Below are 13,015 nucleotides of genomic sequence, written 5' to 3' on the forward strand. Positions count from 1 at the left end.
GGCTATAACCCGACATGCTGTTCCGTGTGCGGGAGGACCATTAGCCACAGTTGGTACTGAAAACAACCCAAGAAACGGCAGTCATCATACCCTCTTGAGCTGCGCAATGTCGGTAGCGTCGACCTCCAAAAAGCGAAAAGTAAACGCCATTAGCGGCGGTACAGCAGCCTCCATGACCAGCGGCAGCAGCGTCCCTTCTGCATCAGAGCAGCAATCTGCGAGTGCGTCTCGTCTGATGCGCTTCACGGGACATGCCTACTTGCGACAAAGAATCGTTCTTTCGGTGTTGTCTGGGCGTCCAATTCGAATAGACAAGATCCGAGCATCGTCGTCGTTCACAGAGCCCGGTCTTTCCAATTACGAGGCATCATTTCTGCGTCTCATCGAGAAGATCACTAACGGCAGCAAAGTGGAGATTGGGTACACCGGTACTTCCATCTTCCTAAAGCCGGGGATTGTAAGCGGTGGAAAGGTGACGCACGACTGTGGGGCGGACAAGAGCATCAGCTGGTATCTAGAGTGGATTATCTGCCTTGCGCCTTTTGCCAAGCGTGAGCTCCACCTCACCTTAAAAGGCATCACGACGCACTATAACGAGCTTGGGGTAAGAGCACGATCATCAAATTTTCTGTAAAATGATCATCAGGTACTGACCACTCTCCCTTCGTGAAAGGCGGATATTCTCCGCACTGTCACTCTGCCGCACTTGCAACTCTTCATGCCGACCGAGCTTTCCTCCCTCTCTTCTCCCCTTGAACTTCGCATCCTCAAACGAGGAGCACCCCCGCTTGGTGGTGGCGAGGTGTTCTTTTGTTGTCCACTCCTACCTTCAACGGGAGGTACGGGATCGGGAGGGTCATCGGCGGGTGGCATGATTAGGAGCTTGAACTTTACGCAGCCTGGTCGCGTACGACGAATACGAGGTATCGCTAGCGCTACGCGCGTCAGCCCGCAAATGGCAAATCGCATGATCGATAGTGCCAGGGGTGTCCTCAATAGATACATTCCGGATTTGTACCTCTTTGCAGATGTGTTCAAGGGTGATGAAAGCGGCAAGTGAGTATGCATGTCGCTGTAAAGATGGCTATTCTGTTGATTGTCGCATCTCTTTGTGCCGTCCAGATCACCAGGCTACGCGTTATCCCTTGTTGCAACCTCCACAACAGGTGTTCTGCACTGCGCAGAAGCGCTTTCCAATCCTTCATCCTCAGAACAGTCCCTATCCACGCCCGAAGAAGTTGCACTCAGTGCTTCCCGCGCTCTCTTGACGGAAATTGCTAGCCGGGGCTGCATAGACCGTGCACACCAAGCGATGGTCCTCCTTCTGATGGCCGTAGGACCGGAGGACGTGAGCAAGGTGCGGATGGGCCGTCTCACGGCGAATGCGGTGCAAATGCTCCGGGACATACAAGATACCTTAGGAGTCAGGTTCAAGATCAAGGATGCTGATGCGGAGCAAGGGAAGAAGAGGGCGAAGAGTGTTGTGCATGCCGAAAACGCCGAGCCGAGTGAAACTAAAGTGGAGGTGGAAGGGGACGAAGTGATACTAAGCTGCTTTGGTGTTGCGGTCCGGGGCGCTCGCAAGGTTGGGTGAGGAGGCCGCAGGGGTATGCAACTCTGCAATGTATTCTGCTGGTTGCTGCAAGTCTTCGCTATCCTACATGTCTAGAGTTAATGCACCTATTACACTTTACTGACGAACCCTGAGTCTATGGCCCAAATGCCCCTTTCAATGTGGACGGCCCTGATGCTGTTCCCACAAGCGGACGCGTTGGCTCTGCCTCGTCGTCTTCGTCATCCTCGACCACGTCTGCGTCTCGCTCGCCGAAGACCAGCTCGTTCCGGGCAGCGCTAGTGCTCCGTGCCGCGCTTTTCGACAAGGCCACAGCCGCAGCCTGGGCCTCTAGCCGGTCCTTCTTTCGCTCCTCAGCTTTTCGATTTGCGACGCTGTTGCTGAACATGGGCAGCAAATAGCGCTCATCGATGCGCTGGAACCATTGACCATCGCGCATGATGAGGCCTGCCCGGCCCAGCAGCTGTCGCGCGGATGCAGAGCCTATGCCGCTGCGGGCCTCTTCAAGATCTAGCGGGCCGATTGCACTACTCGACGCTCGTGACGCCACGGTGGGTGCTGCTGCAGCTGTTCCTTCCGCTGTTGGCGAAGCACCGAAGTGCGCCGGGAGCACTTCACCAGAATGAGATGAAGACATGTCCTCGTCGTCATCAAGCTCGTAATGTGAAAAGTCGGTCATGTCAGCCGGCGCAGTGGCGAGCACGCGGCCACTAGCCTGCCACCCATATGAGAGCGGTGATGCAATTTGGCTTCCGCCGTGACCGGTGTGGATGTCGTCCGTGCTGACATTGTCCTTGAAGCTTGCCCGCAATGGTCTTGCGCTTTCTCGATCTTCCCATTGGCTGCGCCTGACGCCGCTGGTGGTCCTGCTCATTTGGGCGCGGCGATACGGTGCGCGGCGCCGCTGGGTGCCAGCCGAGCCCACAACGGAGCGCATGCTGTGCGTATCACTGCCCCCATATTCATCTTCGTCCGAAGAATCCCCATCGTCCTGCACGCCGGTGCGGATGCCGAGAATTTCGAGCATCTGCGCTGTCGTGCCACCAAACATGATGACGGTAAGCACGACGGCGACGAGGACGGTGGTCTGGAGCGGGATAGCATTCGTGCCTTCGATGCCTGCGCTCAGCGCAAAGCCAACCGCGCCGCGCAGACCAGCCCAGAAGAGCATGATCTGGTACTCGCGCGGAAGCTCTTCCTTCCCTGGTGTGCGGGCTGCGGCGCCGGTCCGCCGTCTGTTACGAGCGCGTCGGATGGCATTCACGATGCCTGCAATCGGAAAGACGGCGCAGTAGCGCGAAACGACGACGGCCACTACGGTGATGATGATGAACAGCGGCTTGTACACTAACTCGTCTTGCGTAAAGAGACTGAGGCCAAGGTAGATAAAGATAAAGTTCTCTGACAGCTGCATTTTTAAGAGTGTTAGCGAAGCGCGGAGAGATCAAATTGCGCATATATCGGCTCACGTTAGCTAGCGTCTGGAAAATGTATTTTGTTGTCTTTTGCGTTCGGGTCGACATGTTGTGGTATGCGTAGTGTTTGAGTGTGATACCGCAGAAGAGCAATGATACAATTCCTGGCGAAAGGAGGAAGCACAGTCAGTCAGTTTTTGTGGAAAAAAAGTAACCAGCTTGCATGCTCACCACTCATGGTAACACTGTTGCTGAAAAAGTAGCTCGTGTACGCTATCAAGAAAACAAGACAACTCTCCAAAGCTGGGTAGTAACTCAATCTAGAGTGTTTGAGCATCAGCGAGCACCCTAGTCCGAAGCAGATGCCGAGGGCCATGCTGAGCGTAAAAATGACGATGAAGAGCCCGAACCCATGGAAGATGGAGAGTGCCGAGATGGTCTTGCCTCGGAAGGTGCTCAGCGTGTCGAACATGACGATGGACACCGCGTCATTCAGAATGCTTTCCCCGAAAATGACGCTGTAGAGCTGCGGGTCGACCTTGTATGTGTTGAAGATCGCGAGAATTGTGACAGGATCGGTGGCGCTAAGCGTCGAGCCAAAAATGAGGCACTCGAGGAAGGAGAGGGAGAGTGACTCAAGTTGCAGAAGCGACCAGATGTAGACGATCGCGCCGATGACAATCGCGCTGATGAAAGTGCCTGCGAACGCAAAGCAGAGGATAACCCAAAAATTGCGGAAGAAGTTTTCCTGCGCGGCATACAGAAGCTCGAGTAAATCCAAGCTATTTTGGCCAAGTTGAAGATTGGGCGAGGTCACTCACCTGCCTCAGGTCATAACCGCTCGCAAGGATGATGGGTGGCAGCAATACATTGAGCATTATAGTATTGCTGAAGCGTAGCATCTTCTGCACTTGCTCGCCGGGCCCGATCCTCAAGATGAGGCCGACAAACATGCCAGCGAAGAGCCCGACAATGGTTTCGTGCACAGCGGTGATCTTCTTGACTTTGAGGTAGTACGAGGTCCAGAAGGAGCCAATGAGGAGCATCAACACGAGAAATAGCGCCAATGAGGAGAACCGCTCGTTTTGCTCCGCCGCTGGCGGTACCGGCGGGTCTGGTACTGTCGAGGGTGGAGGGTCCATGTACGTAGCGTTGATCATCTGAGTGAGGGCTGTGGTAAGGAGACCTGCTGTGGTCCTTGGCGTGACATTTCTGGAGAAGTTCAATGGGTTGAACGTCGAGATGTTCGAGGGTGCGAGTACGCCAGTGACTCCAGTCGCCATCTTTGGCGAAATGGCAGATGCCTGCCCGCTGTCCGAGCCTGCAATGTGAGTTCTGCTTGCTACAGTTGATTACTGCTCATCCGTGTCGCAAGAGACCCATCTGTTCTCTTCCGCTGCTGCCAGATCAAGCAGATGTGACTAAACTCCGCCTTGATATCGATCAAGCGAGAGATAGCCAATCATAGGAGTCTGTAGCCGTACCTCGCGCAGTCTTGTCGTCTGTGGGGAATTGGGATCCGTATCGCTGTGCTCCTCACCCCTTTTCCTTCCAGACTACTGCAGATTGTTGCGGGCCAGGGCTCGCAGTAATTTTCGGGTTCCAGCACTCTACTTGAAGACAAGTCTTCTATCGAAGCAAAGGCAGGTCCATCTGTCCATTGCCAGCGCCGAGCGAGCTCATGGTTACCTCGTGGGAACAAGAGAAAGAGGAGCAGAAAGGTTGTCATCGTTGTTGTCGCCTCGCATCACATTCACCGAAGTGAGCGACTGACAGATTGTGGCGCGAACTACACACATGCAACCCTAACTCTGCCATTGATCCACTGCGGTAAACGAAAGTAATTAGGGTTGTGGTCGTTGTCGCAAACGCGTCGCGTACTCGACAAAAGGTCGCGTTTATAGGTTCCCCAGGATGGTCCTCGTGATGATAGTCTTAACCTCGATCTCGTTGCCAATCAGCCCATGCTCAAGTGTCTGCCACGGAGGCGCACAGCAGGCCTAGACGAGCTTCCGTGCAATAAGAAAGCGACGATCGAAGGCAGAACGCAGCGGCAAAAATGCAGTTCAGCGACAAGCAGAACGGTGTCGACCTGCAGGTCGTCCACGGGCCTGGTGCGACCTACGTCAAGCACCCCACGCGCGGCTGCCCCATCGAGTACGTGTTAAATCTCAACCGGAGGGATGACTAGGCTCGGAGAACTGAGTCTTACCATCTTTACCCTTGCTACAGCATCGTGCTGACTGGCGGCGATGACTACCTGGTCCGTGCTTTGCCGAGCCTGGGGAACGATGACTCCTTCACACCTGTCACGATGGAAGAGGCAACGATGCAGATCAGCTGGATTGACGTGGACTCATACTTTATCATCACGTCTTCCGAAGATGGTTGCGTGCGCGTCTACACGATCAACATTGAGCCATCCACTGGGGAGAGCGTATGGGTCATGGACTCACTTCTGACGCGCTCCACCCTGCCGGTCCGCTGCGCCGCCATCGAACGCAACTATCCCACGGGAAAGGCTCCGCGCATCGCCGTCGCCAGCGATGAGCTCATCGTCAAAGTGATCAACCTGGAAGATCCATTAAATGTTGATCTCCTCACGGGACACATGCGTTCGGTTCGGCACTGCGCTTGGAGCCCCACCGCTCCGATCCTCCTGACCTCCGGCTGCGATGGCATTGTGCGAGTTTGGGACATGGGAACTAACGGTGAAGCATGCGAGCCAATCTGCACGCAGATAATTAAGGATCTCCTCGTCACTACGCGCGCAACGGACACGGAACGCGCGACGCAGACACTTTGGCATCCTACCGGCAAGTTCTTCCTCATCCCCGGCAAGACAAACGAGATTATCATCATGGGCCCGTCCGCCACGAACCCTGGGCAGTGGGAGCGCAAGCAGACATTCAACGGCCACTCGCCTACCATCGACCCGCCTGTCGGCGCGGTGACCGCCATGGACTTTAGCCCGAACGGACGCTACCTCGCAACTGCTACCGCTGGCAACGGGCAAGTCACTGTGTGGGACACGGCGACTCGTGCACCCATCAAGCGCAGACTTTCAGAGGCCAACGTTACCAGCATCAGCTGGAATATGCGCAGAAACGCGCTCTGCTGGACCGATCTTGGCGGATCGTTGTACAGGTGGGAGGACGTGATCAGTCCCGGAAGCGCCAGCCCGTGCGATCTGCTCCCTGGGCAGGAGGCCAACATCCGCATGCATCCGTCTGTCGAGGAAGAGGAGGCGCTAGCGCCTCAGGTGCACCGTGAGAGCAAACGATTGGTTGACATGAATGCCGCTGGCGCCGACCTGGGGCATGACGATGCCGTCAGCGACGACAACGACGATGACGATATGGTCTCCCTTGTCGATTTCGTCGTCGACGATGCCGGTGGCGATTACGCTCGCGATCTGGAGCGTGAGCGTCTCCAGCGTCATGCTGGACGCTTGAAAAGTGGTAAGAGCATGAGTGGGCTAATGGTCCAGGGTACCCCGAGTCAACCTGCTTTCCAAGTCACTTCTACACCCATGCGCAGTCAGCGGCGCTTTCTTGCCTTCAACACGCTCGGCACGCTCATCGCGGTGGACCAAGACAACCATCAAAGCATCCTATTTGAATCATATGACACTGCGGCTCGGCGCAATTACCGCATTCAGGACCAGCACAAATTTAGCATGGCCTCGCTCGCTTCTCACGGGGCGCTTTTCGCATGCGAGGAGAATGAGCGCGATCGCCTGGCCAGCACCGTTTTCTTCAAGCCTTTTGACAATTTGTGGGGTGCCTACTCTACCGAATGGAGCTTCGATCTGCCAAAAGGCGAGAGCGCCGTCTGCGTCGCCATGAGTGGGCCTTGCGGAAAGCCAGAAGAGGAGGAGAATGCAAGCGATGCTGCATCCACGGCTGCGCTGGTAGCAACGAGTGCCGGCTACGTGCGCATCTTCAGTGCTTCCGGTCTGCAACGTTTCATCTGGCATCTCGGCGCATCTGTCGTCACGATGGTCGCTGGCAGCCACACAGCCATGATTGTCACACGCGGACCCGGTGCGGCGCTGGGAGGATACCAGAATCTCAACTACACGCTCTTGGACATGCAGACGCTCGCAACTGTGAATCACGGTTCGCTGCCCCTGCCCAAAGACACCACTTTGCAGTGGGCAGGCTTCAACGAGTATGACACACCAGCCATTTTCGACTCTCGGGGAGTGTTGAGCGTTCTCGACGGCTCACGCTCTGGTCCCAACGCCAAATGGGTGCCGTCGCTGGACGTCAGGAGCATGCCGGAGGCACCAAGTACTGCAGAGCTCAAGTATTGGCCCGTCAGTGTCGTCTCCAACAAGCTGCTCGTGATCATGTTGAAAGGAGCAATGACAATGCCGGATGCAGCAGCAGCACGTCCGCTTGTGCAGGAACTCGACCTTGCGCTACCCGTTTTAGACAACACTTCGCCGACAAGCCGACATGAGGAAGCATGGTTGCGTCAGGCATTGCTCGCATCGATGGTCCGCTCGCGGCCACCTGCGCTGCTCGATGCCGAGTTGAATCCAGACGCCATCGAGCAGAATGCAGACAAGGCTCTGTTGCAGCTGATCCAGCTCAGCTGCAAGTCCGACAAGCACAAGAAGGCCATAGACGCTGCTCGCGAACTTCACACGACACGTACGCTAGATGCGGCGTTGAAGATTGCGCAGTACTTTGGCCTAGCCAGCTTGGCGGATCGCATGGAGGGGCTGCGCGAATTTGTGGAGACGAGAAAGGAGCGCGTCGAGGAGGCTGGGCATGCATATTCTTCCGGTATCGTCATTGCTGCACCGCGCATTCTCGTGCCCGAAAGCCAGGAGAGCCGTGCAGCTGCCAAACAAGCACTGACGGAGGACTTTGCTCCGCGCGCTCCAAAAGTGACAAGGCGTGGCTTCGGTGGAGGATTCACGGCTGCGAGCAGCAGCCTGGCTTCAGCTGCTGCTGCTGCTGCAGCTACTAGCTCTTTCCGCTCCTCGCCTGCATTTTCGGTAGCAACAACTGGCAGCAGCACAAAGCTAACGCTTAAAACGGAGATCGAGATGGAGGAGCGCGCGCTGGCTGAAGCAGAGGCTCAAGAGGCGGTTCGCACCCTGCAGGCGGACAGGTCCGCCAATGAGAATCAGGAGGCCGAGTCAATGGAAGGAGAGCATCAAGTTGGCAGGCTCGGCAAGCGCAAGATCGGCGAAGACTTTGTGCTCCCGGCAAAGAAATCCAGTGAGTCGATTAGGTACATGACACATCCTGCCACTCATCTATTGACGCATGCCTGCACTTGCCATCCAGACAATCCCTTTTTGACGAACAAGCCAGCAAACCCGTTCGCCAAGACTGCCAGTGGCTCTCACCGCGAACGAAGCATGCACAAAAGCAACAGCTTCTTTGACCGCGTTGACGCCGTCGAAGGGACCGGCATGACGATCGCGGAGAGAGCCAGGAAGCAATCGACGCTGTTTGGCTTTGCTTCTTCCAAGGTGCAAAAGAAGAAGCCAGACGCAAACAAGCAGCAGTCAACAAGTCCTGCAGCTACACCTGCTTTTGCTGATACGCAGCTGATGGATGATGTGGAAGGCACAATGAAAAGCAACAAGAAAGCAGCAGGAATATGGGAGGACGCAGAGGACCAGGTCTGGGAGAAGGAGATTGCCGAGGAGGAAAGCCTACGATTGACGCTGCAAGCTGCACGGCGGATGGAGCATGAGAGTGTCGCGCTCGAGGAGACGCAGCTGACGGGTGCTGCTGACGAGACGCAGAACGAACAAATGCAGGAAGAGGGCGACAAGGTCAATGCTGCCGGATTAACACCGATGAGACCAACAGGCGGTGAACGCGACGTCCACGGCGAGCACGCGGACGAGGATGAGACCAACACGGCGCGCTTTAGTGAGTAGCTCAGTCGTCCGGCAAGTTGAATACGGTCTCACGTTAGGGTGAGCTGACATGACCGCCCTCCACCGTGTGTGCCTCTCCAGAACTCGAAGCCTTCCGAGCACCAGCCATCAGTCCAGCTGCGTAGAAGTAAAACGTTAACATCATATAAACCGCGACCGCACACACTAATGTACTTTACCGAGCAAACGACGCAACATTCTACAACATGTAGACTGCACATGCGCTACTTGGGACAAACACTGTGAATCATATCATAAGCATTCGCAACCCACGTAGTATGCATTTGCGTTACCTCCAGCATTTTGGCAGATCTGGTCTTGTTTCCAGGGGCTAGACAGACGGTTCCCCGACCTACCCTTGAAAGCGCATATGCGCCCAACTTAATGAGGGAAGGCCACAATAGAATCCCATTCAGCTTGTGTTCTTCTGTCAGATATCACTCTAAGTGTGCATCGTATCAATACTCGTGACACCCATGCTTGCCCGTTGGCATCAGTCGTGACTGAAGAAGAGGACGAGCGGGAGGACTTGGGACAAAGATGGTGATAGGATGACTTTCTTCGACTGGCAGGCATAGAAGATGGGTGAACTGCTGCCTTGGCCAGCAGTCCACTTCACCGGGATTTCCGATCGCTGCAGTTCCAGCTTCGACCTGTCCTCAATACGATCCAATTCGCGGGCCTGCGCTCGTCCCACGCCGCCCATGGGCCTTCTTCGTACCTCTCCGTGTGGCTGTGCTTGATTGCAAACACTAAACAAGAGCGACTATCTTTGGGCGGTTTCTATGCACAACATATACCAAGTCTGCGAGATCAAGCACGTCTTCGGCCTGGCGCAACCCAAGTTCATCGTCTGCGATGAGGAGCATCTAACCAAGCTCTTCAGCGCCTGCTACCGTAAAAGCCAGCTGTTTGCCATCTCGCCTCCGAAGGTGCAAGCCCGACGCTCAGCGGAGGGCAGAAAGGCAAAGCTGACCACGCTACCGAAACTGAACTAGGACGCTTAGTACGTCCGTACCTTGCTTGGCTCTCTCCTAAGCAAATCTAATCACTTTCTGACCTGTCTCCCCCTCAAAGCCACTCATTCTCGCCCGGAATGGCAGGCCCTCCAAAGCCTCTGTGTGTCGCCCCGTAACATGGCCTGCCTGCTCCAAAGCCTCAATAGGACCCGCAAGGTCTACGACAGCAAACCCTCGAGGTCGATCAAGTTCATGCCCATGTTTCACCCGGCTGGCCTGGTGATTGGCATGATCACCTTCTGAGGCTACCCAACTTCCCCATGCCTGCGTACACTTCAGGCTTGGCTTGAAATATTTCTTTGACGCCTTGAAGGGTCATTTATTCATCTGCTTCGCTTTGCGCTCCATTCGCACGTGCCCTCACACCATCAGGGATCTCAGAGATATCCATCACCTCGCGCCATTCGGCCCCTAGAAATAGGCCGACGTCATCGAGAAAGAACATATGCTGCGGCTATCGAGCTGTCTGCCCTCGCCCTGCTCAATCCATTGCCGCTGAGAAAAGATGAATTCATTCGGATGAAGTACGTCAACTTAAAAACTTTCAATGAGTTCCTCGAGATGCACTGTGTGTGCAAGATGTGCGTACAATACGAGTTTCCCTGGTTTGACGGCGAGATTTATCACATTTTTCAACTGATTTCGTGCCGTCTTTCGACCGCTGAAAACCTCGAAGCAGCCTTGCAGCAGCGCTTCTCCGACAAGGTCGGTGTGCCAGTCACGCAAAGCTACAGTATGACCAAAACAACGGTAGGTATGTCTCTGGGTACGGATGCTGCCGTAGGAAGCAACGGGTTCCTCGCTTCTGGTTTGAAAGGAAGGGTGATCGATCCAGATGCGGGCAAAGATGTTCCGCAAAGCGGGGTGGGTGACTTGCACGTCCCTGGGCCTCTGCATCCAGCCGGGTCAGCGTGACCCTAGGTGAAAACGGGGACGGAGAAAGTCTCGGCCCTTTATGTCGTTCCCCTTCCAACGCAGAGAATCGTCAAAGGCTACTTCAAGAACCCCAAAGCGACCCGCAGAAGCCATTTTGTCAAGATTCTGGTTGAGGTGAGCGATATCGTGGATATTGACAAAAATGCCAACGATTGTGTCTTTGGCTCGGTTCAAGGAACTGCTTAAGGTCAGAGGCTTCCAAAGTCGCATCAGCTGAGCTTGAGAACATCTTGAAGAGTCACCCGAAAGTACGCCTACTAGGCATCTTTGGCGTCTAGAATCCGCAGCAAGCGCCGGAATTCGTAAGTTGCACTTGTGAGTTGCAGACCGAACAGATGTCGTTCTTAAAAGTGCAGTCTGATCAGTTGCTCGATTTCGCCCACTAACGCCGTCACTTCAGCCACAAGTATATGTGGACCTCATTCAGCCCGTTGATAGCGACACTTCGGCACTGGAAGCGGAGATCGGTGAAATTGTCAACAAGGAGATTCCAGGATCGAAGCATTTGCGCGCTGGTGTCAGGATTGTGAAGGCTGTTCAAACTATGTGAGCGCCACATAGCGACGTGGAAGTGCAGCGGTCATATCTCTCGGCGGCTTGGTTGCTGAACGATACATATCGTCTCGCCTCACCCTCTCATTGTGCTGCAGGCCCACCGGAAAGAGCATCCGGAGGGGGCTAGGCCTGCTGTCGAGGAATGTTATGCAAGGCATTCCAAGTTTTGAAGAAGCAATTACAAACCTCATCAGTCCTTTCTGTATTTATGTGCTTAATTCTTCCTCTCTCCTTTAGAACCTTATCAGGAAACGCTGTGCCCTCTGCAATTCAATCGCGCATGACAAACGCCCGGACGATTCTTAAAGTGACTTTCTTGCTCAGTTGGTCATGTATTCCACGACAAGATGGTTACAGCGGTGCAAAGACCTGTATGACGACAATTCGGATTTGACTGCCATGTCAATGACACTGGATGTGAAGGAAATTTGCGACGGAGACGATCGACTCACCGACTTTGCGGCTGCGTTATGTCCTATCTTGAGCGCGTCTAGTGGTGTGACTCCTTGTGCACCTTTTGGCCTGCAGCAGTTGTGTTGACACATGAGAAGAGGCGTCAGTCCCAAATTCGGAGCTAGCATAAGCGCTGAAGAAGAAACGACGCTTCCAGCAAATGTTCGATCGAGGACCTCGAGCGTATACCCCAACAGCGCCGAGTTGCACTTTTGAGACCTCGTGGCTGTGCCTGTCCAATCTGATTCTGCGATGTCCCTGCGGACCCAGCATACCGCATTCCACCTAGCGTGGGCGGCCGACAGGCACGTCTGCGCCCGATAGGCAAACGAAGCCGACTGGACCGGCTCGCAGCGAGAAGAGACTGGCTTGCCCGAAAAACAGCCCTTCGATCAAGCAGTTGGAGGTGCTTCGAGGGTGCCTTTAAGCCCCAGCCACTGTCCCGGTCTGCCAATGCCCTTGTTCGATTCTCGGGAACGCATCTTCGCGAATCTCTCGCAGTGCTGGTCCACGCCCTAACTCCCCTCCCGCCTTCTTCCTCCCTCCCGCACCAACAGGGTGGGTCACCAAAGGTTGACGCAGTGCCCACACTGGCAGCCTGCTCGTCTGCTTCCGTACTCCTTGCTTACCATATGGGTTGCGCGGATCCTTTGCATTTTCCCCGCTCTTGACCATCGAGTTTTGAAGAGCGTTGACGCCCCAGAAGACGATGCCGGACGCGACGATGAACGGGCCGAGCGGCTTCCAGATGGGGGTTGGGTATGCTTTGAAGCCGAGGAAAGCCATGATGATCGTTTCTTCTTCTTTTTCGCGAGCTGGCGTGGCTTCTCCGGAGATACCCTGGGATAATTGTGATGAAGAACGAAGGTAACGATGGTGAGAGGAAGAGCAGATGACCAGCACGAGGCAGAACCGCAAAGGAACTCGCTCTCACTTGTCTCGGAAGGAGCCGCTGGCGCTTCGGACGGGTAAACGGCGGGATTTACAAAACGCCTCCCTCCCATTCCCCCTCCCCACAAAAGCAGCACAATATCAAGAGGTGCGTGACGCGCAGGCCGCAGACTTAAGACGCTCACCCGATGGAGTCCATCCAAATGACCCAACATTCTGGTCAATTTACGAGGGTCCATACGAATGCTCACTTCGCAGGAAT

The 13,015-nt window shown here is 55.1% G+C and overlaps 5 protein-coding genes across 5 annotated transcripts; 3 read left to right on the forward strand and 2 right to left on the reverse strand.

Annotated features, from left to right (window-relative positions):
• Positions 1–26: 26 nt before the first annotated feature.
• Positions 27–1,661, forward strand: K437DRAFT_256458 (18S rRNA biogenesis protein). The gene is made up of 3 exons (XM_013387818.1): positions 27–604; positions 674–1,056; positions 1,123–1,661. The coding sequence occupies exons 1-3, from the start codon at positions 173–175 to the stop codon at positions 1,592–1,594; spliced, it is 1,287 nt and encodes a 428-aa protein (XP_013243272.1). The 5' UTR covers positions 27–172; the 3' UTR covers positions 1,595–1,661.
• K437DRAFT_256459 (sodium/hydrogen exchanger) lies at positions 1,622–4,667 on the reverse strand. The gene is made up of 4 exons (XM_013387819.1): positions 3,810–4,667; positions 3,220–3,736; positions 3,043–3,152; positions 1,622–2,981 (listed from the first exon to the last, which is right to left on the reverse strand). The coding sequence occupies exons 1-4, from the start codon at positions 4,269–4,271 to the stop codon at positions 1,710–1,712; spliced, it is 2,361 nt and encodes a 786-aa protein (XP_013243273.1). The 5' UTR covers positions 4,272–4,667; the 3' UTR covers positions 1,622–1,709.
• Positions 4,668–4,949: 282 nt separating this feature from the next.
• K437DRAFT_274137 (uncharacterized protein) lies at positions 4,950–9,024 on the forward strand (the record flags this gene model as incomplete). The annotated part of the gene is made up of 4 exons (XM_013387820.1): positions 4,950–5,145; positions 5,221–8,225; positions 8,295–8,891; positions 8,981–9,024. The coding sequence occupies exons 1-4, from the start codon at positions 5,048–5,050 to the stop codon at positions 9,022–9,024; spliced, it is 3,744 nt and encodes a 1,247-aa protein (XP_013243274.1). The 5' UTR covers positions 4,950–5,047.
• Positions 9,025–10,244: 1,220 nt separating this feature from the next.
• On the forward strand, positions 10,245–11,577 carry K437DRAFT_118623 (uncharacterized protein). Its single transcript, XM_013387821.1, has 6 exons — positions 10,245–10,442; positions 10,598–10,782; positions 10,840–10,968; positions 11,093–11,169; positions 11,255–11,400; positions 11,505–11,577. Exons 2-5 carry the CDS (start codon positions 10,654–10,656, stop codon positions 11,382–11,384), a joined length of 465 nt encoding a protein of 154 aa, XP_013243275.1. The 5' UTR covers positions 10,245–10,442; positions 10,598–10,653; the 3' UTR covers positions 11,385–11,400; positions 11,505–11,577.
• Positions 11,557–12,735, reverse strand: K437DRAFT_256463 (putative ATP18-subunit I/j of the mitochondrial F1F0-ATP synthase). The gene is made up of 3 exons (XM_013387822.1): positions 12,492–12,735; positions 11,862–11,931; positions 11,557–11,778 (listed from the first exon to the last, which is right to left on the reverse strand). The coding sequence occupies exons 1-2, from the start codon at positions 12,646–12,648 to the stop codon at positions 11,900–11,902; spliced, it is 189 nt and encodes a 62-aa protein (XP_013243276.1). The 5' UTR covers positions 12,649–12,735; the 3' UTR covers positions 11,557–11,778; positions 11,862–11,899.
• Between the last annotated feature and the right edge of the window lie 280 nt (positions 12,736–13,015).

The sequence above is a fragment of the Tilletiaria anomala genome (genome assembly GCF_000711695.1).
Source record: "Tilletiaria anomala UBC 951 chromosome Unknown K437scaffold_40, whole genome shotgun sequence".
In the NCBI taxonomy this organism is placed as follows: Eukaryota; Fungi; Basidiomycota; class Exobasidiomycetes; order Georgefischeriales; family Tilletiariaceae; genus Tilletiaria; species Tilletiaria anomala.